We start from the raw sequence: 23,666 nt of genomic DNA on the forward strand, positions 1-23,666 counted from the left end.
TAATGAATGGCAATTCTTCATACCTTTGAAACAATTAATTAAAGTGGTAAATATTTTTTGCATGAATCAATTAAAAAAACACCAATAGATGTATGTCTCCCTATCAGGCAGTAACCTAGGCCAGATCTCTTATGAATTGAGTTTGATAGAGATGTTGTAAAATGAGGTTAGATTTTTTTTTATTAGTGTGATTTCCAGAGTAACCGGCTTCTTTCTAATAGCAATTAAGGCACCAGGAAAACATGCATTAATCATTTATAATAGGCCTTAAAGAATTTTTGTAAGCCTAGCCTTCCAAAATTACAATGCCATATACTATAATGATGTTTTGGTTCACATAACGAACCATCCATGTGCTTCATTCAATCGTAGAGTGCCTCAGGAAATGAATTCATCATAACTTCAAACAGATTTTCAGTTTTTTCCTTGGGAACATGATCAAATTAGGTCATGGAAGCTCTTTGGCTGATCATAACTACAGGTTTCTCTTCTATCATTATCCTCTTTCAATGAGGACCTATTCACTTTGAAGCCTACTTCTTCCTCCTCTTCAAGAATTATGCTTGGGATTAGGTGACTTTTTTTTTATTCTCATAGCTATCTCCTGAGACATTTCTTCAGTCTTTTCTCCTTCACTTTTATTTTAGGTCGGAAGGTAGTCCTCCTTCTTTGCTAAAACATTATTGCCTCTTTTCATAGACTTTGATGATTTTATTCTTACAACTTTTAATGCTATCATAACACACGAGTCCCAAATTTACCTTTTCCTCTATCCAATCCAATGATCTCTTATCCTTTTTCAAAATCCTACCGATTTTTCTGAAATACAAGCCTGGGTTTTTCTAGCCAGTGAATACATAAAATGTAATTACCTATCTCCTTGATTCTAGAATCTCCCCTTTTTCTATCCTTTGCCTTTTAAAAAAAAAAATCTCTTCTTCCCCTTCTTTCTAACCTGTTGCAAAGCCTGTTGAGTTTCTTATAAAGCTTTCCCCATACTCTTTGTTCTTCATCTCAACAGCTTAACATCTTATCTGTGCAATTAAGCATGTGTGGCAGCTTAATAAATACTGTTTGATTATAAGCTCCCTCAGATGCCACTGCTGTGTCCTCTATGATTTCTTTTACATCTCACCTTCTTCCATTCTGTTCATCTCAAAATGCTGCTGCCAGAAATTATCCTGCTCCATTTATTTTCTCTTCTAAATTCCCTTCCTCAGCTTCCTCTTGTCTCTGGCTTTAGGGGGAGAAATACTTAATTGTCTGGATATTTACCAAGCCTATACAATGTGCCAGCCAACAGTTCCCCTATAAGAGTTTATGTTCCACTGGAGAAGTGTTAAGAGCCAAGACAGCTTTTTCAGCCATTATTTGGTTCTGGGTGTGATCACCATGCTACTTATTGTTGGCATAGGTTTCCTTGAGGTAGGTGAGTAAACAAAGGGAAAAAAAATTTCCAAAGGGAAAGCCAGGGTTTGTTTTAAGAACAAGACACAATCAAGAGCCTGAAATCATATAATGGCTACCCACAGAATACTTCAGTGACTTGAATTTGTTCTAGAGAACAAGAGCAAAAAAAGTGGATGGTCGTGAGAGCAAAGTAGAATTGAAGACCTGGCTATGACCTCGGGGAACATCTATTTCTTTTTTCTTTTCCTTCCTTCCTTCCTTCCTTCCTTCCTTCCTTCCTTCCTTCCTTCCTTCCTTCCTTCCTTCCTTCCTTCCTTCCTTCCTTTCTTTCTTTGGTGAGGCAATTGGGGGTAAGTGACTTGCCCAGGGTCACACAGCTAGTGTTAAGTGTCTGAGGCTGGATTTGAACTCGGGTCCCCCTGACTCCAGAGCCGGTGTTCTACCCACTGTGCCACCCAGCTGTCCCCTGGGGAGCTGCTATTTCCACCATTCTATTTTACAAAGTTGGGAACTGGGGCCCAGAGAAGGAAAGGCGGCTACCTCTGAAATCTTGGGCAGAGACCAGCCCAGGTTTTCTGCTTCTTAACCCAGTGTTCTTTCCTGTACGCTGCATTGTTTCTCTGTCATCTTGTTCCCTTTGTTACCTCCTGGGCTGGCAGATCCCTTTGTAGCCTTCTCCCATTTACCTTAGGCCTTCTTCTTCCATTTCCTAACAGTCTGAAATGTTTCTTCTCTTTTGGCAAGTTATACCACCTCCTTTTTAAAAGTTCTTTGTTCTTATGATAACTTGGATTTTTAGAAACAGATGTGGTTGCCATTTATAAAGGAAAGGGTTTGATATTCATCAAATGAAAGATAAATCAAAAAGCACTGGGAAATTTTTTAATGTCATATTTTTATTTCCAGCCTTAATTTAGTAGAAAAGGACATGTACATTTCATTATAGAATGTCAGTTGCTCATACCCAATCAAGCTAATATATTAACGCATTTAAGTGAATAGCTCATGGAAGCTGAAAAGCAGGGCAGGATTATTCTAAGACCGTGTCAGTTCACCAAATTAACTAAACCGTGGCATTGTCATTCCACTTATTTTAACCATCTTCATCATTGATTCAGATCATTAACTGTTCGATTCAATTGATTGTCTATCTTCACAGCCAGAAACAATCAACAGCTAAACATATTCAGTGGTAGCTTACAGATATAGTCTAAATGCATTTAACTTCAAAATAGATGCGTAGTTCTTTCTACTAAAATCCATATTATTCTGTTCTGATTATTTCATAAAAAATTTCAGATCGCCTCTTCCTACCTCCTAGATTACTGACAAATAAATTAAAAGCCAGTAAGTATATTGCCAAAACATATTTATATTCGAAAGTAATCTTAATACACCCATAATAAGTTAAATTGGTAGGAATTGATATTTCATTAGTTAGGCTGATGGTTAATGTTACAAATATTGTTTAATTGAGAATTTGTATCCCCAATGTAAAATGACTAGAAATTAATGAAAAATATTCACAAGAAACACACAAGCATGCTGCACTTTAAAAAAAATAAGAGGAAGATGTTGTTGTTCCCTCTAGATCAATTAACGCATAATGCTGACTATACTCACCATGAACATTTTTGCATATCCAGTATAATTATAAACAAAGTGTATACATATGCGTAATTGCTTTTAAAAAGTAGAGCTACTAAGGCATGCAAATTTCTTTTTTTTTAGTATAAAAATGTCACAGTTATTTTAGCAAATAAGTGAGTGACATTAGATAAAATCACTGTTAGGTTGTATTAATTCAGGTAATACAGCAATAAAATTTATCTCATTTAGAAGCTTTTGATTTAAAATTTTTTCCTTGCAGGGATCATTTCCTGGTGTGAAAGTTGTCCAAAGAAAATAGCACATCAATTCAGGAGTATAATAGATTTGAAAGTGCACCATGCTATCAGTATGACGATGTATCTTTTGAACCACACTAACTCACTGTGTCACAGCTAGAATCATCATATATTGGGTTCTTTTGTTTCCATGCCACAAGTGTATTATTTACATTTTAACGGATGTTTCATAATGCTTGCTTAGCTTTTTTAACCTTTTCCCTTTAAAAAGTATAGTAAATTAATGAATTTGGAAAAAAGAACAACAAAGGAAAGAACAGTCAAATAGAACAGACACAATGATTCATATAAGGAGTGTTAATTACATAACAAGTATAATTTGTTGATTTCCATAAGTAATGAATGACTCACTCATCATATAACTTGTTAATAAGTACATGACTCTAGGTATGAAAGCTGGAACTATTTATACATAGTAAGGAGACTGATTTTTGTATATGGTTGATGGAATCAGTCTTCTTCAATTTCTTAAAGCTCATCTAGTAATGGACAAAAAAGACCTATCCAAGTCCAGAGAACAACTCTGGTCAAGAGGTTGAAAAATGGCAGAATTAAATTTTTTAATGTTTTTAATGAACAGAATAAAACTATTGTTAATTTTTAAAGCCTTTCTCTTAATTAAAATAAATGGGATTTAAAAAATTAATTCCTTTTTGAAGCTCATAATAACTGTACAGTGTTTTAAAAATTTATTTCTTTTTTAGGATTTGCTGTTTCTGAATTTTAAAAGTGTTTTTAATTAACTTTAAAAAAATTTTTTTTGAACTAAGCCTTTTTTCTGCTCTTATACAAGTCCCACCAGCTAATTTGTAAATGGGCCAATTTCTGCATATGTGCATTTTTAACTCTTCAGAATCTAATTCAAACATCAGATGGATGTATATAATACAATTATTAATCTAGATTGATTGGAAGCAGAAACACGAACCTAAAAAAGGACTTATGTATTGAGAGAAACTTATCCCAAAGTCATACCATTCCATGATAATGAATGTTCTGACATGTCAAAGGGTTTAGAGAATTGATATTTCTTTTAAAACAGAGGTGCTCCAAATAAAAAATGAGTAGCATCCAGGCTTCACTTGTTCCTGTGTAAAATGAGAAGATTGAACAAGGTGATCTCGAAGGTCTTTTCTATCTCTCTGTGATCATCTGAATCTATGGGGGGAGTCACTTATCCATTAGAGTAGTCAGAAGAAATGATTTGAGGTATACAAGATGGGACTATTTATTTATACACAGTAAGGAGACTGATTTTTATACGTGGCTTATGGATCATTCTTCTTAAATTTCAGTTACACCTATACTATGTATTTGTTCACTTAGATGTCTCCCCCATTTTCCCCTAGGCATTTTTCTGTTTAAACAGGGACTGGGAAAGAAATAGACAAGGATTTGAAACCTGATCTACAGTCATCCTTGGCAGCCTTATGAAATCAGAGAATCTTAGCGGTGAGAATCCAGAGTTGGTCTGTAATAATTATACTATCAGACCTCTACCCCATCTAGGAATCTGGTTATAAAAACTAGAACATTTCTGTGGGACTTAAAGGTTTGCAAAGAAACATAAGTATTATCCCATTTATCATTACAAACATGTAAGTGTTTTTATCCCCACTTTACAGATGAGGAAAATGAGGCAGACAAGAGTTAAGTACATTAAGAATCAGAGACTGAGAACTGAATGAAATTTTTTAATGTGTATTGGTATCTCTAGTTTTTATATCACCTTCATTTTAAAATCTGTGCATCCCCTACCCAGAAAGCCATCCCTCACAAAAAAGGAATAAAAAAGAAAAGGAGAGGGGAAAGGAGGAAGTAGTTATGCATAACTAACCAACATATTCACTGACGCCGACAGTATATTCAGTGTTCCACATCCATCATGCCTCACCTCTATAAAAAGGGGTAGTCATTTTTCAGTCATGTCTGACTCTTCGTGATCCTTTTGGGGCTTTTCTTGGTAAAGAGAGTGCAGTGTTTTACCATCTCTTTCTCTAGCCCAGTTTCCAGAGGAGGAAACTGAGGCAGGCAAACGGTGTAAAGTGACTTGCCCACGGTCACACAGTGTTTGAGACCAGATTCTAACTCATGATGATGAGTCTTCTGATTCCATACCCAGTGCTCTCTCTAGTACCACCTAGCTGCCCCTGAAAAGAGGGGAAGGAGGCACATTTTCTCATCTCTTGAAGGCCAAGTCTGGGCATTATCATTAACTGCATTCAATTCTCTTGGGATTTGTTGTTTTAGTGGTGGCTGTTTTTTCCATCTACATTGGTATAGTAGTCATTGAATATTTCATTTCCTGGTTTTTGCTTACTTTGTTTAAAACTTCCTATGTGGTTAAGTGGCTTAGTGGATAGAGCACTGGGCCCAAAGTTAGAAAGACCTGAGTTCAAATGTGACCTCAGACACTTACTTAGGTGTGTGACCCTGGACAATTCATTTAACCTCCTTCTGCCTCAATTTCCTCACCTGTAAGATATAGATTAATAGTAACTATCTTGAGGCAGCTAGGTGGCGCAGTGGATAGAGCACCGGCCCTGGATTCAGGAGGACCTGAGTTCAAATCTGGCCTCAGACACTTAACATGTACTAGCTGTGTGACCCTGGGCAAGTCACTTAACCCCGACTGCCTCACCAAAAAAAAACCCCAAAAACCAAAAACCAAAAAATAATAGTAACTATCTTACAGGATTGTGAGGTGATATTATTTGTAAAGCACTTAACACAGTGCCTAGCATATAGTATGTTCTTAATAAGTAGGGTTTTCCCCCCTCTCCTCTTCTGTACTGAATAAAATTCTCACCTCATAATTGTGTGTGTGTGTGTGTGTGTGCATGCATGCGCGCACGCACTCGAGCTAAGGCCCACCATCCATGACAGATAGCTGTCAACTTCTGCTTGGAGCAACTTTGCTCCTGTTGGAACTCTCAACAATTGTTCATTCCAATGATTCCAATTCTCATTTATGGTCCTTAGGGTACCTCCACCCCTCTTGCATAAAGAAAAACAACTCACTCAGAGTCACCCAGTAAACAGTGGCAAAATTTAGTAGTCTAGGTTTCCCAACACTCTTCATTGACTTTTCCACAGTCAAGTACCCTTATCCAGACTCTTCTACATCCAGCTGTGAAGCCAGCTGTGAAACTGATTTATGTTCTTGAAAAATTTCTGTAGGGAGAAAAATAACACTTTACCTTAAACAGCAGTAGTTATGTTCCAGTGTGTGATGTTGGCTACAAATTATGGTCCTTTGCTTCTGCATCCTCTGAATAGATAAGTTTATTGTATTTTTACAATGATCCTGGATATGTGGGATTGCCATTGTTAGAGACCTAAGTAGGGTAAGATGGGTGAGTATCACTGTATATGTATGTGTTTTGGCAGCAGGATGGTGGCCTGGTGATTGCAGCATCTTTACAAAGATTGCCAATTTTATCAGCAGTCATTTGAAGAGTGGGGGTGGTGGGGGCCAGGAGGGAGAGGGTGATTCCAGAAAGCAATCTGGGAAAATGGGAAGAAAGTGACTAAAACAACCATAACCTGTGACCTAGAGATTCCCACTGCTAGGCGTAAACCCTTAAAAGGTCTCTGATAAAGGAAAGGGCCCATAAATACCAAAAGATTTTTTATGGTAGCAAAAAGCTGGAAGCAAAGTAGGGAGAGTCCCCAAATAAATTATGATATTGTGTGATATTGCTGTACCATAAGAAATGAAGACTATGGAGACTATATAAGGGCATAAGGAGACACATGAATTGATACAAAATGATGTAAACAGAACAAAGAAAATGACATATATAATGACTACAATAATGAAAATGGAAAACTGAAAGTGAATTCTGTATAATTTTATACTGACCAGAAGAAGCTTACCCTGAAAAGAAACACATAAATGTCACTTCCTTCCCCTCTTGTTGGAGATTGTAGATGGAGAATTCTGTACCTGATATTTGACTTGATTTATCTACTGGTTCATTTTGCTTGAAGTACTTTTATTTTTATTCTTTGTTAAAAGGGAAGGCTCTCTGAATTGGGAGAAGAGGGATAAAAGATGGATCTCTGGAAAGAGAGAGGAGGAATATGTTGCGATAATGAAGGTATTGCGAAAACCAAACAAAATTAAGGGAAAAGAAATGAGTGGAGTAGAAGAGAAAGGACAATTTAAAAAAATAATTTTAATCTATTGTTTATTCTCTTAAAAATGCCAATGGAGGGCTTGGATTTACAGGAATCAAGATGGAATTCTTTTGTTCAGACTTATGATTTCATTTGTATTTGGAACTTAGTCTTGCAGAGTAGCTCAGGAACCTGAAAAAGGAAATGATTTGTCTATGGTTACATAGCTTGGAAGTGACAGAAACAGAATTTGAACCTGGAGCCTTTCTGACTCCAACACCAACCCTCCATCTCCTAGGCCTTTCAAAGTTATGTTTGATAAGTTGGAAAAAGTGTTCAGGGTGCAGTGAAACCCCTGTTTATGGAAAGAAAAGTATTCAAAGCAGTTCAGTATTCTTTTTTGATTTGCAAGTAGAGAGAACACATCCAAGCAAAAATAGTGAAGTAAATGACCTGAATAAGAAAAGTTAAGGGTAAAGAAATAGTATTATCTGTGGGAAGAAAGTAGTGAAAACACTTCAGTCAGCTGTAAGCACTTCAGGAGAATTTGTTTCTTGAATTACACAGGGTTCCCAACAATAGTAACAGGGAACAACAATAACAAAAAATTATTTTGGAAAAAGGAACAGGATTATTGTATGACATATTAGCATAGAGGGAAAGAAGCTGCTGGAGGGAAAAAAGAATCTTTATGACCCCCACTGAATGTAAAATGGGAAAAAAGCAGTCCTAGAGAAAGAATGGCCCATTCTTATTCTGGACTATGTTGCTAATTCTTATTATAGAAATTCACTGAGATCTAGTTCAGTGCTCCATCATACTCATATATTTGAAAGGAAACCTGGGGCCCATTTTGGAAAACCCAATGGAAAAAAGGGAAAATAGCACTATGACATAAGTAGCCAAGAGGTCAGAAAATAGTGGGGAGGAAATTAAAGAGGAAAGGAGGAAAAAATCTGTGGCTGGACGGGGTAGAATTGAGATGGCAGGCCAGAAAACAAAACAACAAAAGTACAGCATAAAATTATAAATCAGGAGGGGAAATAAAGGCATTTTGCCTTTTGACTTTGAGGTTAGAACTTGGAATATACAAAGTCCTTTCTCCTCCCAACCTGAATATTAGCAACGACTGATCATTCAACACCTGGTGTGCACATCAGGAAGCAGGCAGACTTAGGCTTTAGAGAGGTAGTTTTTAGGTGATGTTAAGATGTGTCATTATACAACCTAGAAGGGAAAGCCAGAAGTGATAAAGGAAAGAGAGTAAGACTGTTTTATGAGTAGCTAGGCCCAAACTGTAGCCCTCCTTGGAAACAGCCATTAGGTTCTTCTGAGTCCTGTGATTCTGGGGTAGTCTCATTGAACTGATTGCACACAGAAGACAGCATAATGAGTGGCTGCATCATGCTTTCTGCAGGTTTATGCAGCTGCTAGTGTGGGTGGGCTTCTCTCTGAAAATTCGGAGCAGCCTCTGCAGTCTTAAAGCTTGGGAGTTTGCCGAGCCTCTGAGGGCCAGCATCGACTAAGGTCTCCTTCCAGATAACAGAAGCATTTAAGCCCAGTACCTACAGTAATTATATTAGGTCTCTGTGAATATCTGTGATGAGAATCAGGTAGCCAGAAGGGAAGAAAACCAGGAAACCCAGCCTTGAAAAAAGAACAGGTAATTCTTTTTGTGACACGGCTTTCTTCAATATTATCTTAAACGATTGTCATAAAGTGTCTGTTTCATTGAAATCAACATCAAAAATAACAATTAGGAACAATGATTTAATTTAATTCCATCTTAAACACGTTGATATATTTAACATATTAATAAATTGAATTGAAGATTCTCTAAAAGATGTTAAACAGAACAGATTCTAAATATTATTCAAGCTATCTCCATAATGGTTAATATCTGCTTTGGGGTAAAATCATGTTTCTCAAGGATATATTGAAAAACATGTGCCGTTTCCACGTGGGAAGTATTCATCAAAACATATTTTACTGTTCATCAAATGATACGATTTATAGAATAGCTGATAACATGCAACATGTCAGTTGATTGTGTGTCTGAATGCTTCTTAACTCCCTTCATGCTCATCTGCATCATTAGAACATCAACTTCTTGAGGGCAAGGATTGTCTTGCTTACTTGTCATTGGATTCTCAGTGCTTGGGACAGTTCTTGACACATAGTATACACGTAATAATTTTTTTTCTTTCTTTCCCCTCCTTTCTCTTTCCATCCTTCTTTGCTTCCTTTCTTTCCTTCATCCTTCCTTTTTTCCATCCATCTTGAATGACATATGCACAAACCTTCCTTTGTTCTGACCCCCATCAGGTAATTAGAGCTATTCTGCCTATAGCTGTTAGTTCTAATCCCCACCAGTGTGAGGCTTTGTTATTAGATTATAAAACATCATTTTAGAAGTCATTTGACATCAAAGAATGAGAACTTTAATAAGTCCTTTAAAAGTCAGGAGGCAAGTCTAAGAAGTCGCATGGAATGGTGAATAGAATGCTAGACTTGGAGTCAGGAAAAACTGGGCACACATCCTTAGTCAGACACTTACTAGTTGTATTGGGGAGTCACTTAACCCTTCTCATCCTCAGTTTCTTCATCTGTATGGTGAAGGGTTAGAAACCGATGACCGCTGAGGTTTCCGCCATCTCTAAGTCTGTTATCCTATAATCCATATTCTGCTGGGATGAAAAGGAATTCAAGCTTCAAATATTTCCAAGTCTTAGAACCCAAGTATATTATGAATTCAACCAAAAGCATCCATTCCAACCTAGTGGTAAATCCACTTTGAAATCAGAGCATTTAAGTAGCCCAACTGGCGTTTTTCTTGAAAATGTCTTACATTCTGGGGAAATGACAATGATGTTGCTGTGATGCAGCCAGAAGCCTGGACATCGGGATTCCCTTGTGTATGTTTCAGGTGGTAATAACATTTAATTTAATGTAGATTACCTGTTTGTCAAACATTGGGGGGGAAAAGAGAAGAAAATAATAACAACCTCTAATATCTTTATACTCAAGTCGCGGGGGAGGAGTGAAGAGAAAGGGAGGGGAGGAGTAAATGCTTCTTGACTCAGGCTGGATCAATTAGAAAAGCACTTAGTTTTTATTCCGACAAGTTCTTTCAAACAATGGAAACAGTGCAATCATCTTTCCAGGCCTAGTACATACACTGGCTACTATTGTTAAGTTTCAACAATACTTATGGGGACAATAGCCAAATATTACCTCATCTTTTTAAAAATTGTAATCATTCGTTTTGCCTGTTGCCTCCTAAGGATGTGCTTGGCTCTGAATACAACTTAGAAGAAAACTAAAAAGATTAAGCCTAAACATATACAATTATGCAATTGAGATTAAAAATGTATTCACCAGTTAGGGACATGATTCTTTGTAGGACTGTTTTTCTCCCCTTTTTTTGGGGGGGGAGGGAGGAGGAAAACCTTTGTTAAGGTTTGAAAAAGGTAGGAAATAATAGAATTTGCACTTTGGTCACCCTAACCTGTTCTCTAGAGAGGCATTATCACATTGTGAACAGAGAAAGGAAGGAAGGGAGGGAGAGAGGAAGGAAGAAAGGAAGGAAGGGAGGGAGGGAGGAAGGAAGGAAGGAAGGAAGGAAGGAAGGAAGGAAGGAAGGAAGGAAGGAAGGAAGGAAGGAAGGAAGGAAGGAAGGAAGGAAGGAAGGAAGGAAGGAAGGAAGGAAACAAACCTGTTCTCTAGAGAGGCATTATCACATTGTGAACAGAGAAAGGAAGGAAGGGAGGGAGAGAGGAAGGAAGGGAGGAAGGAAGGAAGGGAGGGAGAGAGGAAGGAAGGAAGGAAGGAAGGAAGGAAGGAAGGAAGGAAGGAAGGAAGGAAGGAAGGGAGGGAGGGAGGGAGGGAGGGAGGAAGAAAACCTGTTCTCTAGAGAGGCATTATCACATTGTGAACAGAGAAAGGAAGGAAGTGAGGGAGAGAGGAAGGAATGAAGGAAGGAAGAAAGGGAGGAAGGAAGGAAAGGAGGAAAGGGAAGGAGGGAGGAAAGAGGGAAGGAGGAAGGAAGGAAAGGGGGAAGGGAGGAAAGAGGGAAGAAGGGAGGAAGGGAGGAAGGAAAGGGAAGGAGGGAGGAAAGAGGGAAGGAAAGGAGGAAAGAGGGAGGAAGGGAGGAAGGAAGGAAAGAAATATTTATTAAGCATTTACTGTATGCCAAGCACTGAATTAGGTACTAGTGATACAAATAGAAATATAAGACCATCACTACTGTCAAGGAGCTCTCATTCCATCTGAGGGAAACAACACATGTAGGAAGACCCGGGATTGAGTCCCACCTGTCATTTGATATCTCAGAACCTCAGACAACTCCAAAGCTGTGAATTTCAGAGAAGCTGCCAGTACGCTTTAGAAGAAGTTCCTCACCCAGAGTTCCCTATTCCAGTGAGATTGCCCATGGGTCTTAAGCAAGCAAACAAACATCCCCAGCTGTTCAAGGGAGACTTCAATGACCCATAATACCATCTTTGGGGATACCTTTTCTATTACTCTTGACCCTCTGTTGCCTCCATGGATGATGGTCTTTATAAGGTGCAGTGAGTGCCCAAGTACGTATAATGGCTGGCAAACCCTCTGGTGCTGTCTGTCTCATCTTAGTACAGAGGCTTTATGGATGCTTCTCATGTCGTAGGATCTTTCCGTCCTCCACATTATCCCTCGGAAGCACTGGTGGCCTCCAGGCCACGGTGCTGTGGGTAAATTTTCCCCCTGAGCTATAGCACTTGGTTTATAATAATTGGTCATTATAGCTCACATTTATATAGCCTTTTAGATTTGCAAAGTACTTTCTTCACAACAGCTCCATGAGATATCAGTTTCTCTATCAGATTATCAGTTTAAGTGTTAAAAATTTCCAGAACATATGTTTAATTATGGATGTATAAAATGACTAGTTTGGAAGAAGGTTGATAAATGGCTTTGCAATATTGCATATACAGAGTTTTCTCTGCCTGGTGTATCTGAGCAAATTTATATAAAAAATAAAATTAAAAACATGTGACTTGTGTAAGGAGGGAATTATAGAGAAGCCATTTGTTCTCTCAGTGACTGTGATGAGCTTGCAGGGTCTAGTCTTATGCTTGAATGCATCTGAAGGATACCTCCCCATGGAATGGGAACATGACCACTAGTGCTTTATTGTTGGGATACTGAAAACTGAAGGTTTATAATTTAGGAATGATTCTTCCGGAGCAGCTGCACTTTCCCATGGTGTATGAAAAAGTCTTTGAGATCATCTTGGCTCCTTTCAGTTTCTCTTGCTTGTGAAGACTCCTTAGCCTTTTCCAGAGTGCAACTAAATGGGGGAAGGGAAGGGAAGCAGAAGGAGAACAGTTGATGGTGATTTGCAACAGAAGCACATGAGAGAGGCAGGCATGTGCTTGCAGTCTGAGAGGATAGCTCATGGGTAATGTTCCTGAATTCCAAGGTCCAGTGTGAGCAGAGGAGCATTTTCCATTTACTAGGCAGCATGATCCCAAAATTTGGTCTTCAGAGAAGGGAAATTCCTGGGCAGTACCAGCTTTGGGAGTTGTCTTTGGGTTAACCCCAAATCCAAGAATTTCCAAGCTTGGAAACTGAGGGATTAAATTTTCCATAGAAAGGAGATTTGCTGGTACAGCAGGCTCCTGGAGAAGCTAGCTCCTGCACAAAATCCTACCTGGAGAACAAAGTTACTGGGGCAGTGCATGTCAGATGGCAGGAGGATTATTTATTCGGTGATTCCCCAGAGGATGTTTTAGAAGGAATTTAAACCAAGCAGTGACAACCCCATTGAGATTTCCCTGGAGCAAATACGGGTGCGTGCAGTTAACCAAAAAATAAAGAAAATGGCCATAGCAGTGGACCCAGTCCATACTAGTCCAGAGTCTTTGGGGGAGACCATTGGCCATGTGTTATATTCGTGGCTTTTCTAATTCTTGTTTTACAGATGAGAAGATTGAGGCACACATTAGTTAAATGACCTGTCCCAGGACTGCTAGCTAGGAAATGTTAAAGCTAGCAATTGAACACATGCCTTGACCCTGAACCTTATGCAGTTTTTATTCTAGCATACTGACTCTTATTATTCTCAAATAACTCTGAGTAACGTACTTGAATGTAATTGTTATTATAATTATTTTATTTTATAAACTTGATGTTGTGGTGTTTAAGATATAACACCAATTGATATAGGACAGGGCACAAACATAGACTCATAAATTTACTAACAAAAAAAATCCGGTTGCTTTATTGTTGAAAGTAGTAAATGGTGAGGGGTTTTTTGGGGGGGAGGGGAGATGGCTTTAACAGAATAAAGGATCTCATCTCTAATGCTGGATGGGAATTCAGAGGCCATCTAATCCCACCATCTAATTTTACAGACGAGGAAACCAAGGTCCCATGAAAGGTCAAGTGACTTGCTCAAAGCCACATAGGAAACAAGTGTCAGAGGAGAGGTTTTACCTCAGGACCTCATACATATAAGAAAGAACTTAGCAACCATTACTTTTTTTCACTCTACCATAGATAATAGGATTAAAAAGAGGGATAGAAAGGTTTAACTAGTGTAATTAATCCTTGGGGGATGGGGCAGAAACTTCTTGAATAAAGAGAATGAGATAATATGAAGAGTAAAGGCAGGGAGGGAAGGGGACTTGTGAATTTATGTGTATAAATTTAGCCTGCATTTTTCATATATTTGAAAGCACTTTCTTCAAAACAAACAGTAGGCCAAGGATTATATACATTTGAGAGCCTGAGATTCAGATAAGTTAAAGGAGTTACCCAAAGTCACTACATTATTAAATTGCAGAGCTGGGATTCTGAGGACATGCCGCCCAGTCTTGGGCGCTACCTCCTGAACTACACTGTCTCTCCCTTGTGTTTCCAGAGGGCATGAGGTGGTAGGACTCCGAGTGCCAAGTGGCCGGAATAAGAATTTAAGTTGTAGCCCTGCGTTAAGGGAGGAGGGGGAATAAAAGGCACTATCAGACATACTGGGAACGAAAAGAATCCCCGAGACTCGGTGACAGCCTAGAAGCTGGGGGACAAAGAGAAGTAATTGAAAATTATACCAAGTCTGTCAGTTGGAGAGGATAATAGAATTACTACAGTGACCAAGAAGGGAGGGAATGGGGACAGGAAGAAAGATGAGGGGGAATTCGGTCTTTGTCCTCCTCATTTTGAATTTGTGACATGACCTCCAGAAGGAAATATCAGGAAGTCAGTTAGAAATATGAGCCAGGACAGAGGGTGAAAATTGCGCCTCAGAAGGGAGGTCTGGAAGCGGATCAGCCAAGCTGCCGGCCCTTTCATTTGCTGCTGGTTTTTAAAAAGCAACTGTTAATTGTGCCTAATACAAAGTAACCCTCCGCGTTTTTTTGTTTTGGTTGCCGCATAGCGTTACAAGTTAATGATGCCGCGCGGTTCCAAGGCTGTCGTCTGGCGGCGGCTGCTGCTGTTCTGTCGAATCCCCCTCAAGATTCCAGTGCCACAGAACAACTGTTAGTGTTCACTGACCTTCTGCACCAGCTGTCTTTGGGGCTTTGAAATTGATTTTCCTCATCTCAGTCTCTGATAGTCTCTCTTCAAGTGTGCCTCCCTAGTTCATCACCAGAGTGAGAACGGTGCCACAAAATAGCTGAGGAACTGTAGGCAGGCATCACACAGGGCATCATTAGAAACATCAGAACAAAAATCAGCCCATTCCGGTGTGCTCCGTGGTAAAAGAGGCTGCTACTTTTATTGCCGAATACAAGGGGGAATTTTACACCGAGGGGGTGACTTTTTAAAAAAAATTCCCAACTACAGTCTAAAAAATAAAGGAAATGTCTGCTGGCATTCAGACAAGCACCATCTGGATCCCAGGTCACAGCAATGTATTTTGGACTGTGCAGATAGGGAGGGAGGTAGATTAGATGGATAGATGGATTAGATAGATTAGATAGATAGATGAATGGATGATACAGATTGGATCTAGATAGATTATAGATTAGATTTAGATAGATGATAGATTCGAGATGGATGGATAGATAAAGACAGACACAGAGAGATGGATGGAGGGAGAGATAGAGATATAGATGTATGGATAGATAGACTGATAGATACAGAAAAGAGAGATAGAGATATAGATGTCTAGAGAGAGAGAGATCCATATGTGCACAGTTACATAGATACACATGTAGACAGATATATGCACATATGTGGATATTAAACATATTTGCAGAATTCTCGCATGCTACATACATATTCCTAAAGCTCCATAACCGGGGGGGGAAGGGTGCTTTACAGAGTTAGTAGGAAAAATAATTTTTCTGTATGGAAAACTGTTCTATACCTCACATGCAGAGAGGACATATTTTAATCATAGCCCTCATCTGTCATTGTTCTATTTCTTGCATATTTCAGGGGAAGGGACATTTTTGTCCTTGGGAAGTGGGCATCCATTTTGAACCCAAGATTAAAAATCTTCTACCTAAGTAAAAAACGAGTATGTCTGTATTTTATATACATATTGATATATTTAAACACTTTGAGGCATGATCTCACAACAGAGGCATCCGTGCCATAGTGTTTTAGATGTATGAGCTTGCAGATGAACTTAACCTATAAAAATCTTGTAGTTTTTACCAGTTTGCAAAATCATACCCAGCCCTTCTCATGCATGCTAGAGGCAGTGTAAAAGGTTGCATTTTTCAATTTCTTATCATTTTTCCCTTCCCTGTATCCAGATTTATTTAAAATCCAGCCTGGTTTTTATAGACTTAGATCCTAATAAGTTATTAATGTGGGCAGACATTTGGACAGAGGAGAAAAAAAATCTTTTTGCGTCAGATTCATAAAATCTGTGACCAAAAGTTGTTATAAATTCAGCTTTTCCCATTCAGGCATGGAGTAATAGATCACCTCTCCAAATTTATATTTTAAACAAATCAGAAACAAAGTCAAGGAACCTTGCTTAAAAATAGTGAATTACCATTGTCTGGCTTTTCAAGAAAATCTCCAAGGTGCCATGCTTGAAACACTTCCCTAGCATTATTATCATAGCAGAAATATTCTTGTGGATAAGTAGCAAATAGTTGTGCTGATTTCCAGATTTTGGAAACTGAGTCAGTGCTTAATTCTACCTAGTATTCCCAACTATACAGAGTAAGGCAGAGTAAATGAACATTTGCTGCTATTGCTAAACTACTTAAGGGACTCGAATCATTTGGAATGTGTTTTGTGTGTACCCCCCCCCCAACAGATTTACTTTCCTGATTATGTTTTGTTTAGACTAGAAGTAAAATGAATTTTCAATCCCTGGGGACATAAAAACTGGTTTTGGCCATGTCTGACACCACTAGTTTGAACAGAGGAAAGCTGTCTGTGATTAAGATGTTACCTCAGATAAGTGACAGAATAGATAATGTGCATGCAGATAATTGAGTTGACTTCCTTAAGCATGTGTTTCTGAAGATGTTAAATGCCAGGTGTATAAAGGAATGATAGTAGTTTCCTTGGGGTGGCTGGTCCTGTGTTAATGGATACCAGATTTTTTGTTTATCTAAGCACTAGGAAGGCAGCCAGGTGCCTCAGTAGATAGAGCACTGGGCCTGAAGTCAGGGACACCGGAGTTCAGATTGGACCTCAGATACTTACTTGGTGTGTGACTCTGAGCAAGTCACTTAAGCTTTGTTTGCCTTAACCTACTGGAGAAGGAAATGAAAAACCAGTCTAGAATCTTTGCCTTGGACAGTATGGTTCACAGGCTCACAAAGCGTCAGACACAATTCAACAACAACAATAACAACAACAACAAGCATTTACTAGTAGTTAGGGCTATCTGATGATGGAACTGAAAGTATAGTGAGTTTCTTGAGACTAGAAGTGTTTAAGTAGGTACTGGATGATCATTTATTCAGGATTTTATAAAGAAGATCCATGTATCATGTAGGAAGGTAGACTAAATGACTTCTAAGGTCTATTCCCATTCTAAGGTTGTATGACTTGTAAACGGTCTTTGAAAGCTTTTTATAAAGAACTTTGAGAACACTCCAAACAGGAATAAGTTTCACATTTCCAGAGTTAGAAGAATTCCATCTTAGAGTTGGAAAGGACTTAAGAGGTTATTTAATGCAACCTCTATGTGAGCCAGGATCCACTCTGCAACATCTCTGAAAGTTGCCATCCAGTAATACTTTTTAAAAAATATACTTTTATGCTTTTAAATTTAATTTCAGTTTATGTAAAAAAATCATTTCCGTAACACAGTACAATAAAAAAGGTGGTTGCACATGAAACTGCAAATCTACCAACTACAACTTGCCATTCCCTCCTAATACGAAGTTATTGTATACATTTTTTCCCTTTTTTTCCTTTCTTCCCCCCTCAAAATGGCTAACATTAGACACACAGACATATACATATATACACATACATACACATATACACATACACAAATATATACATATATAACAAAATAGACACACATATGTGTGTCTATATATATGTATGTGTGTGTGTGTGTAAAATTATTCTATACAGACTTCTATTTCTCAATTCTCTCTGGATACTGATAGCATCTTTCTTCATGCCCTTTATTTTTAATTTATGTATTTATAATAGTTAAAATGACTTTATAACTCTGTCGTTCTTAAAATAATATTGCTGTTACTGTATATAGTGTTTTCTTGTTTCTGCTCATTGTTTTCTTCATTATTTCATGCAGGTCTTTCCATGCCCTTCCAAGGTCATTGAGCTCATCATTTCTTATAGCACAGTAGTATTCCATCACAACCATACACCACAACTTGTTCAGCCATTCCCCAATTGATGGGCCCTTCTCTTTTTGTTTTGTTTTGTTTTTGTAAGTGAGGCAATTGGGGTTAAGTGACTTGCCCAGGGTCACACAGCTAGTAAGTGTTAAGTGTCTGAGGCCGGATTTGAACTCAGGTCCTCCTGACTCCAGGGCCGCTGCTCTATCCACTGCGCCACCCAGCTGCCCCTGGGCCCTTCTCTTGAAGACCTTCAGTGATAAGCAACTCACTGCCTTCCAAACTATACCCTTCTATTTTGGGACAGTTGTAATCATTATTTATTTTTTTTCCTCCTGAGGAACTGAAAAATGCCTTTCTGTAACTTCACCCCATTCCTCTTAGTTATGACCTGTCTAGCCAAATGAAAACAACTCCAATGCCTCCTCCGTATGAAAGCCCCCCCAAGCCAATAAGGATAGCTGCTTCTTAAGCCTTCTCTCCTCTCCTCTTGACTATGTATCCGCACTTCTGTTAACCCATCTTTGTGTGGCATAGTCGCAAGTCCCATCACCATCGTGATCATCCTCTTCTGGCTGCATTCCAGCTTCTCAGTGGCCTTCCTAAAATGTGATGGCCAGAACTGAAACTAATACTCCTTCCAGTGTGGCATAACTATCATCTCATCCATTCTGGATACTATGCTTCAGTTAATGCAATTTAAAATCTCACTAGCTTTTTGGCTATATACATACACACATATGTACGTACACACACATGTACATGCACATATGTGTACATGTACACATATACATATAGACATATGTATACATATATTGTATTTATACAACCTAAATACATTTTGGAGACAGATTGAGCTTTTTAGTACACTGAATTGCTTAGTTTTTTTTCCCCATAGGAACTATGTCCGTCCCACCCATCCTATAATTATCCTTAACAACACTTTATATTTATCCTTCTTAAAATCCACCATATTATTTTCATCGTGTGTCCAGACTATTGAGAATGTTTTGGTTGCCCGCCACGTCAGCCATTGTATTAACTGTCCTTCCCAACTTTGTGCCATCTGTAGAGTTCATGAGCATTTTCTCTCTGCCTTCATCCAAATCACTGATGATGAAAATGTTGCTCTGCTAGCGAGGTATAGAGCCCTGCAGCATATACCTTCTTCTAAGTTTATGTTGATAGATGAACTACCACTCTGGTAGTTTAGCCAGTTCTGAATCAGGCCAGTGCGTGCTATACATCCCATCTCTACAGCTCCTCTTAAGAGCAGTGGGAGATACTTTATCGAGTGTGTTGTGTAGCTACACCATATTTGCAGGACTCTTTCTACCACCATGGAGTCTTATGTTCAAGGAGATTTGATTCGATTTCATTTGTGTGGGTACCTTTTGTGGAAGATGAGATCTCAGGGAAGCCAGAGAAGTCATATAGAAAGGGGAAATGAGAAGGAAAAGCATTCTTCACCTGAAGACAGTCGACAGAAAAGCACAGAGTTCTGGAGGGGAAGCCAGCTGTGAGGAGCAGTGAGAAGGACTGACTGCTGGATCGTAGAGTATATGAATAAGAACATATAACAGGATGGAAAGGTGGGGAGTGGGTTGGCCAGTTGGAAAGGACTTTAAATGCCAGGACAAGGTCTTCTTATTTGAGCCTAGAGTTAATAGGAAGTCGTCAGGATTTCTTAAGTAGAGGAGAATGAAGTAGTCCGATCTGCACTTCAGGAAGATCGCTTTAACAATGGAATGGAGTGGAGAGAAGTGAAATGGACAGATCACCTAACAGGTTGTTGCACCTCCTACCCTAGGCATGGGTCTGAGCCAGGGCGGCAGTTCTGTGAGTGTAGAGAAGGGGATGTATCCAAGAGATGGGTACTGCTTTGTCTTTGAGAATACTTAGTAGTATTCATAATCTTTTTAGAGATTGGGAACTGTATGTATAATGTGTAAAAAAAAGAGGGGAGATATATGGGTATAGATCTATCCCCTGAGATAGCTATCTGAGCCAGATATTCCCATATCTATAGATAGATATCTTTGCACTTTCTGTTTTTATAGGTATTTCCACAGACATATCTCTATCTATAGATGGATACATCCATATAGACATATCTATGTAAATCTATGTAGACATATCTATGTAGATATAGATATATCATATATAGCTATAGATGTCTCATACTTCCCTATATATCTAGATATCTCAGCAACGTATGTCTCACATTTTCACATACTTGTATCTTACAGTGATATCCTTTATTTCCACAGGCATTTCCTATTCAAAACAGGAACAGGGACGACACCACTGTTCAGTACTGCCACACCAGGATACACAATGGCATCTGGCTCTGTTTATTCCCCCCCGACTCGGCCACTACCTAGAAACACCCTATCAAGAAGTGCTTTTAAATTCAAGAAGTCTTCAAAGTACTGTAGTTGGAAATGTACCGCCCTCTGCGCTGTAGGTGTCTCCGTGCTCCTGGCCATACTACTATCATATTTTATAGGTAAGTCCCCATTTTTATGATTAAAGCTAGGTCCCAATTAGGACAGATAATGAATCTCCTGAAATCATCACATTATTCCAATGCACAGTGTGTATTATCGTTGATCTGGAACCAGTGACCATTTTATAGAACTGTAAGTTTGAATAGTGCAAATGTTAATACATGCAGCCACTTTGGGGAGGGGGCTGGTCATCATTCATACTAATCAGGGCCTAGCTGTATTGTGACTAAATCAGGAGACCCATATTGCTATTTTAGTGATTGATATACATATTTACTTTGCCCAGCAGCAGAGCAAGAGATTATAATTCAGAGTGAGGTGTTAGTGTTGGGCTGCTGAGTATACTATATAAAGCACAACGTATTTTAATTAAATTTCAGGAATTTCAGATAAATAGAACAGCACGCGCTCTCTCTCTCTCTCTCTCTCTCTCTCTCTCTCTCTCTCTCTCTCTCCCTCTCTCTCTCTCTCTAGGAAGTTATTTCTTTCCCTAAAAAGTATAGCCTCACTCCGTAAGTTTAAAACATTTCTGCTTTTTGACATATTCCTAATGAAAACATATGTATCTCTGCTACATTTCATGCACACCCTTGCTGGAATAAACATCAGACAGGAATCTCCATGGCTTCACCGTCAGTAGGGAACTCTCTGCCTACTTGTGGTATCACACATCTTTCAGCTAACTCAGCAATCTAAATGTAAAGCTCATCACTCAGGGCCATCACCCAGCACTCAGGAACACTCCCTGGGGGGCTCCAGGCCCATAAAACAATGAATGGATTATAGACTCATTCACATATGTGGATTTTTTCATCTTTGCAGATGGAGTATTGATCATATTTTTCATTTAATAAGTAATCCAAGTAATGCAGGTTACTAGTAGAAAGTTGCACATAGCCAGATTACTTAACCATTTCACAATGTGCCAGAACATACAACCAATTAGAAACTTATTTCTGAAATGTAAGAAATAACTACATTAGTTGTGTCATACTCCTAAGTGATGAAAAGGTGTCAAGGCTTTGAAATGCTAATAGTGTTCACAAAGACAGAGCATAGACTGGCACAGTCTGGCACAGCGTGGCTGACCCATGAAGAAAAAACATAGTGATACAGATTCATGGTTTTTTCCAAATTTTTAAAATTTATGCAATGAAGTAAGCATTTCCATAATACGGTACAATGAAAAAGATGATTGCACATGAAAGTGCAAATTCACCATGTACAACTTGCTATTCCTATTAAATATATAACAGTTTTCATGTAAATATCCTTTCTCCCCCTTTTTTCTTGCCTCTCTCCATCCTCAGAAATGACTACCCATATACCATTATATATGTAAAATGATTCTATACAAACTTCTATTTATCAGTTCTTTCTCTGGATGCAGAGAATATCTTTCTTCATATGTCCTATATAGTTAATTTGGGCATTTATTTATCTATCTATCCATTCATTTATCTGTCTCTTTAACTATATATCTATCTGTTTATTAGCTTTTTTTTTTCTTTCATGGAGCAATGAGGGTTAAGTGACTTGCCCAGGGTCACACAGCTAGTAAGGGTCAAGTGTCTGAGGTCAGATTTGAACTCAGGTCCTCCTAAATCCAGGGCCAATGCTTTATCCACTGAGCCACCTAGCTGCCCACTAATTTGGGTATTTATAATCATCAAAATGACTTACTCGCTTAAAGTCATTCTTAAAACAGTGATTCTGTGACTGTATACAGTGTTCTCTTGGTTTTTTGCTCATTTTGTCCTTCATTATTTTGTGCAAGTCTTTCCATGTTTTTCTAAGATCAATGAATTCATCATTTCTTATAGGACAATAGTGGTATTCCATCACAATCATATGCCACCACTTGTTCAGTTATTCCCCAACTGATGGGTTCTCTTTGTGGTGGCAAAAAACGGGAAACTGCACAGATTCAAGTTTCCAAAGGAGTTTGTGATGCTCCAGGAAATCCCGCTCAGCCTAATACTGCTATGTGGCTGCATATGGAATAATCTGATTGTTCTTTGAAGAGCTTCATTGTTCCGGAGCCTAAATACTCCCTAGTTTTAAGTTACACGCTTTCAGGAACTGTATTAACTCTTGTGGGTCACAAAGGTTCATCCTTAATCAACAGTATATTATGTTGTAGAGACGAGTAGGCTAGAAAAGGAGGAATCAGAACTCAAAGAAAGTGGCAGTCATAAAGTCAATCATGCTGTAGTATTGTAGCTGAGCCATCTACCAGTGGTACTAGTTTGCAGAAATGTTGGGGTACTTCCCTAAATAACTGGAAGTTAAATGGCACGTGGGGAATTAGAGGACAAAATTTTAGACCTGTAAATGAATCTAAAGTTTTAGAGCTCTAAAAGAATCTAATCCAAAGCCTTCTTATATTTGGGGGGGGGGCGGGGCAGTGAGGGTTAAATAAGTGACTTGCCTACAGTCAACACAGCTAGTATGTGTCAAGTGTCTGAGGCTGCATTTGAACTCAGGTCCTCCTGAATCCAGGGCCGTTGCTTTACCCACTGTGCCACCTAACTTCCCCCAAAGCCTTCCTCTTACAGAGATATGAATTCTTGGTCCAAAATGACCACGGTCACACAGCTGGTTAATGTCATCGACCAGAACCCATATATCCTTACCGCTGGACTAGGGTCCTTTCCACTACAACACATTGTCTCAGAAGATCGGTACACTTTGATTCAAGTGTACATATGGACTTCAAGTGAAACCTTACTCCCTCATTTGCTCCTTCCTTCATGCTGTCTAAATGTCCTCTTCAGTTCTGAAGTTAGTGCCAGAGGGATCACATGGGGATGACCCTGGGCTCTCAAAGGCTTTGCCACTGAAGTGCAATGTCTAATTGGATCGACCAAAGTGGGGATTGCTTCTAGTATGAATTTGGCAATGAATTATGTGTCGGTTGCCAGATGTCCAGCATTGCTAAATTTGTA

General features: G+C 38.8%; 1 protein-coding gene across 7 annotated transcripts in view; it reads left to right on the top strand.

Moving 5' to 3' along the window:
- Nucleotides 1-23,666, top strand: part of TENM3 (teneurin transmembrane protein 3) — a 1,675,137-nt gene that overhangs the window by 1,424,581 nt on the left and 226,890 nt on the right. For all 7 annotated transcript variants that reach the window (XM_043970124.1, XM_043970125.1, XM_043970126.1 and 4 more), the window contains one exon: nucleotides 20,479-20,717. In XM_043970124.1, the coding sequence (XP_043826059.1) occupies nucleotides 20,479-20,717 (239 nt within the window). The remainder of the gene's footprint in view (nucleotides 1-20,478; nucleotides 20,718-23,666) is intronic.

This window comes from Dromiciops gliroides, chromosome 6, assembly GCF_019393635.1.
Source record: "Dromiciops gliroides isolate mDroGli1 chromosome 6, mDroGli1.pri, whole genome shotgun sequence".
Classification (NCBI taxonomy): domain Eukaryota; kingdom Metazoa; phylum Chordata; class Mammalia; order Microbiotheria; family Microbiotheriidae; genus Dromiciops; species Dromiciops gliroides.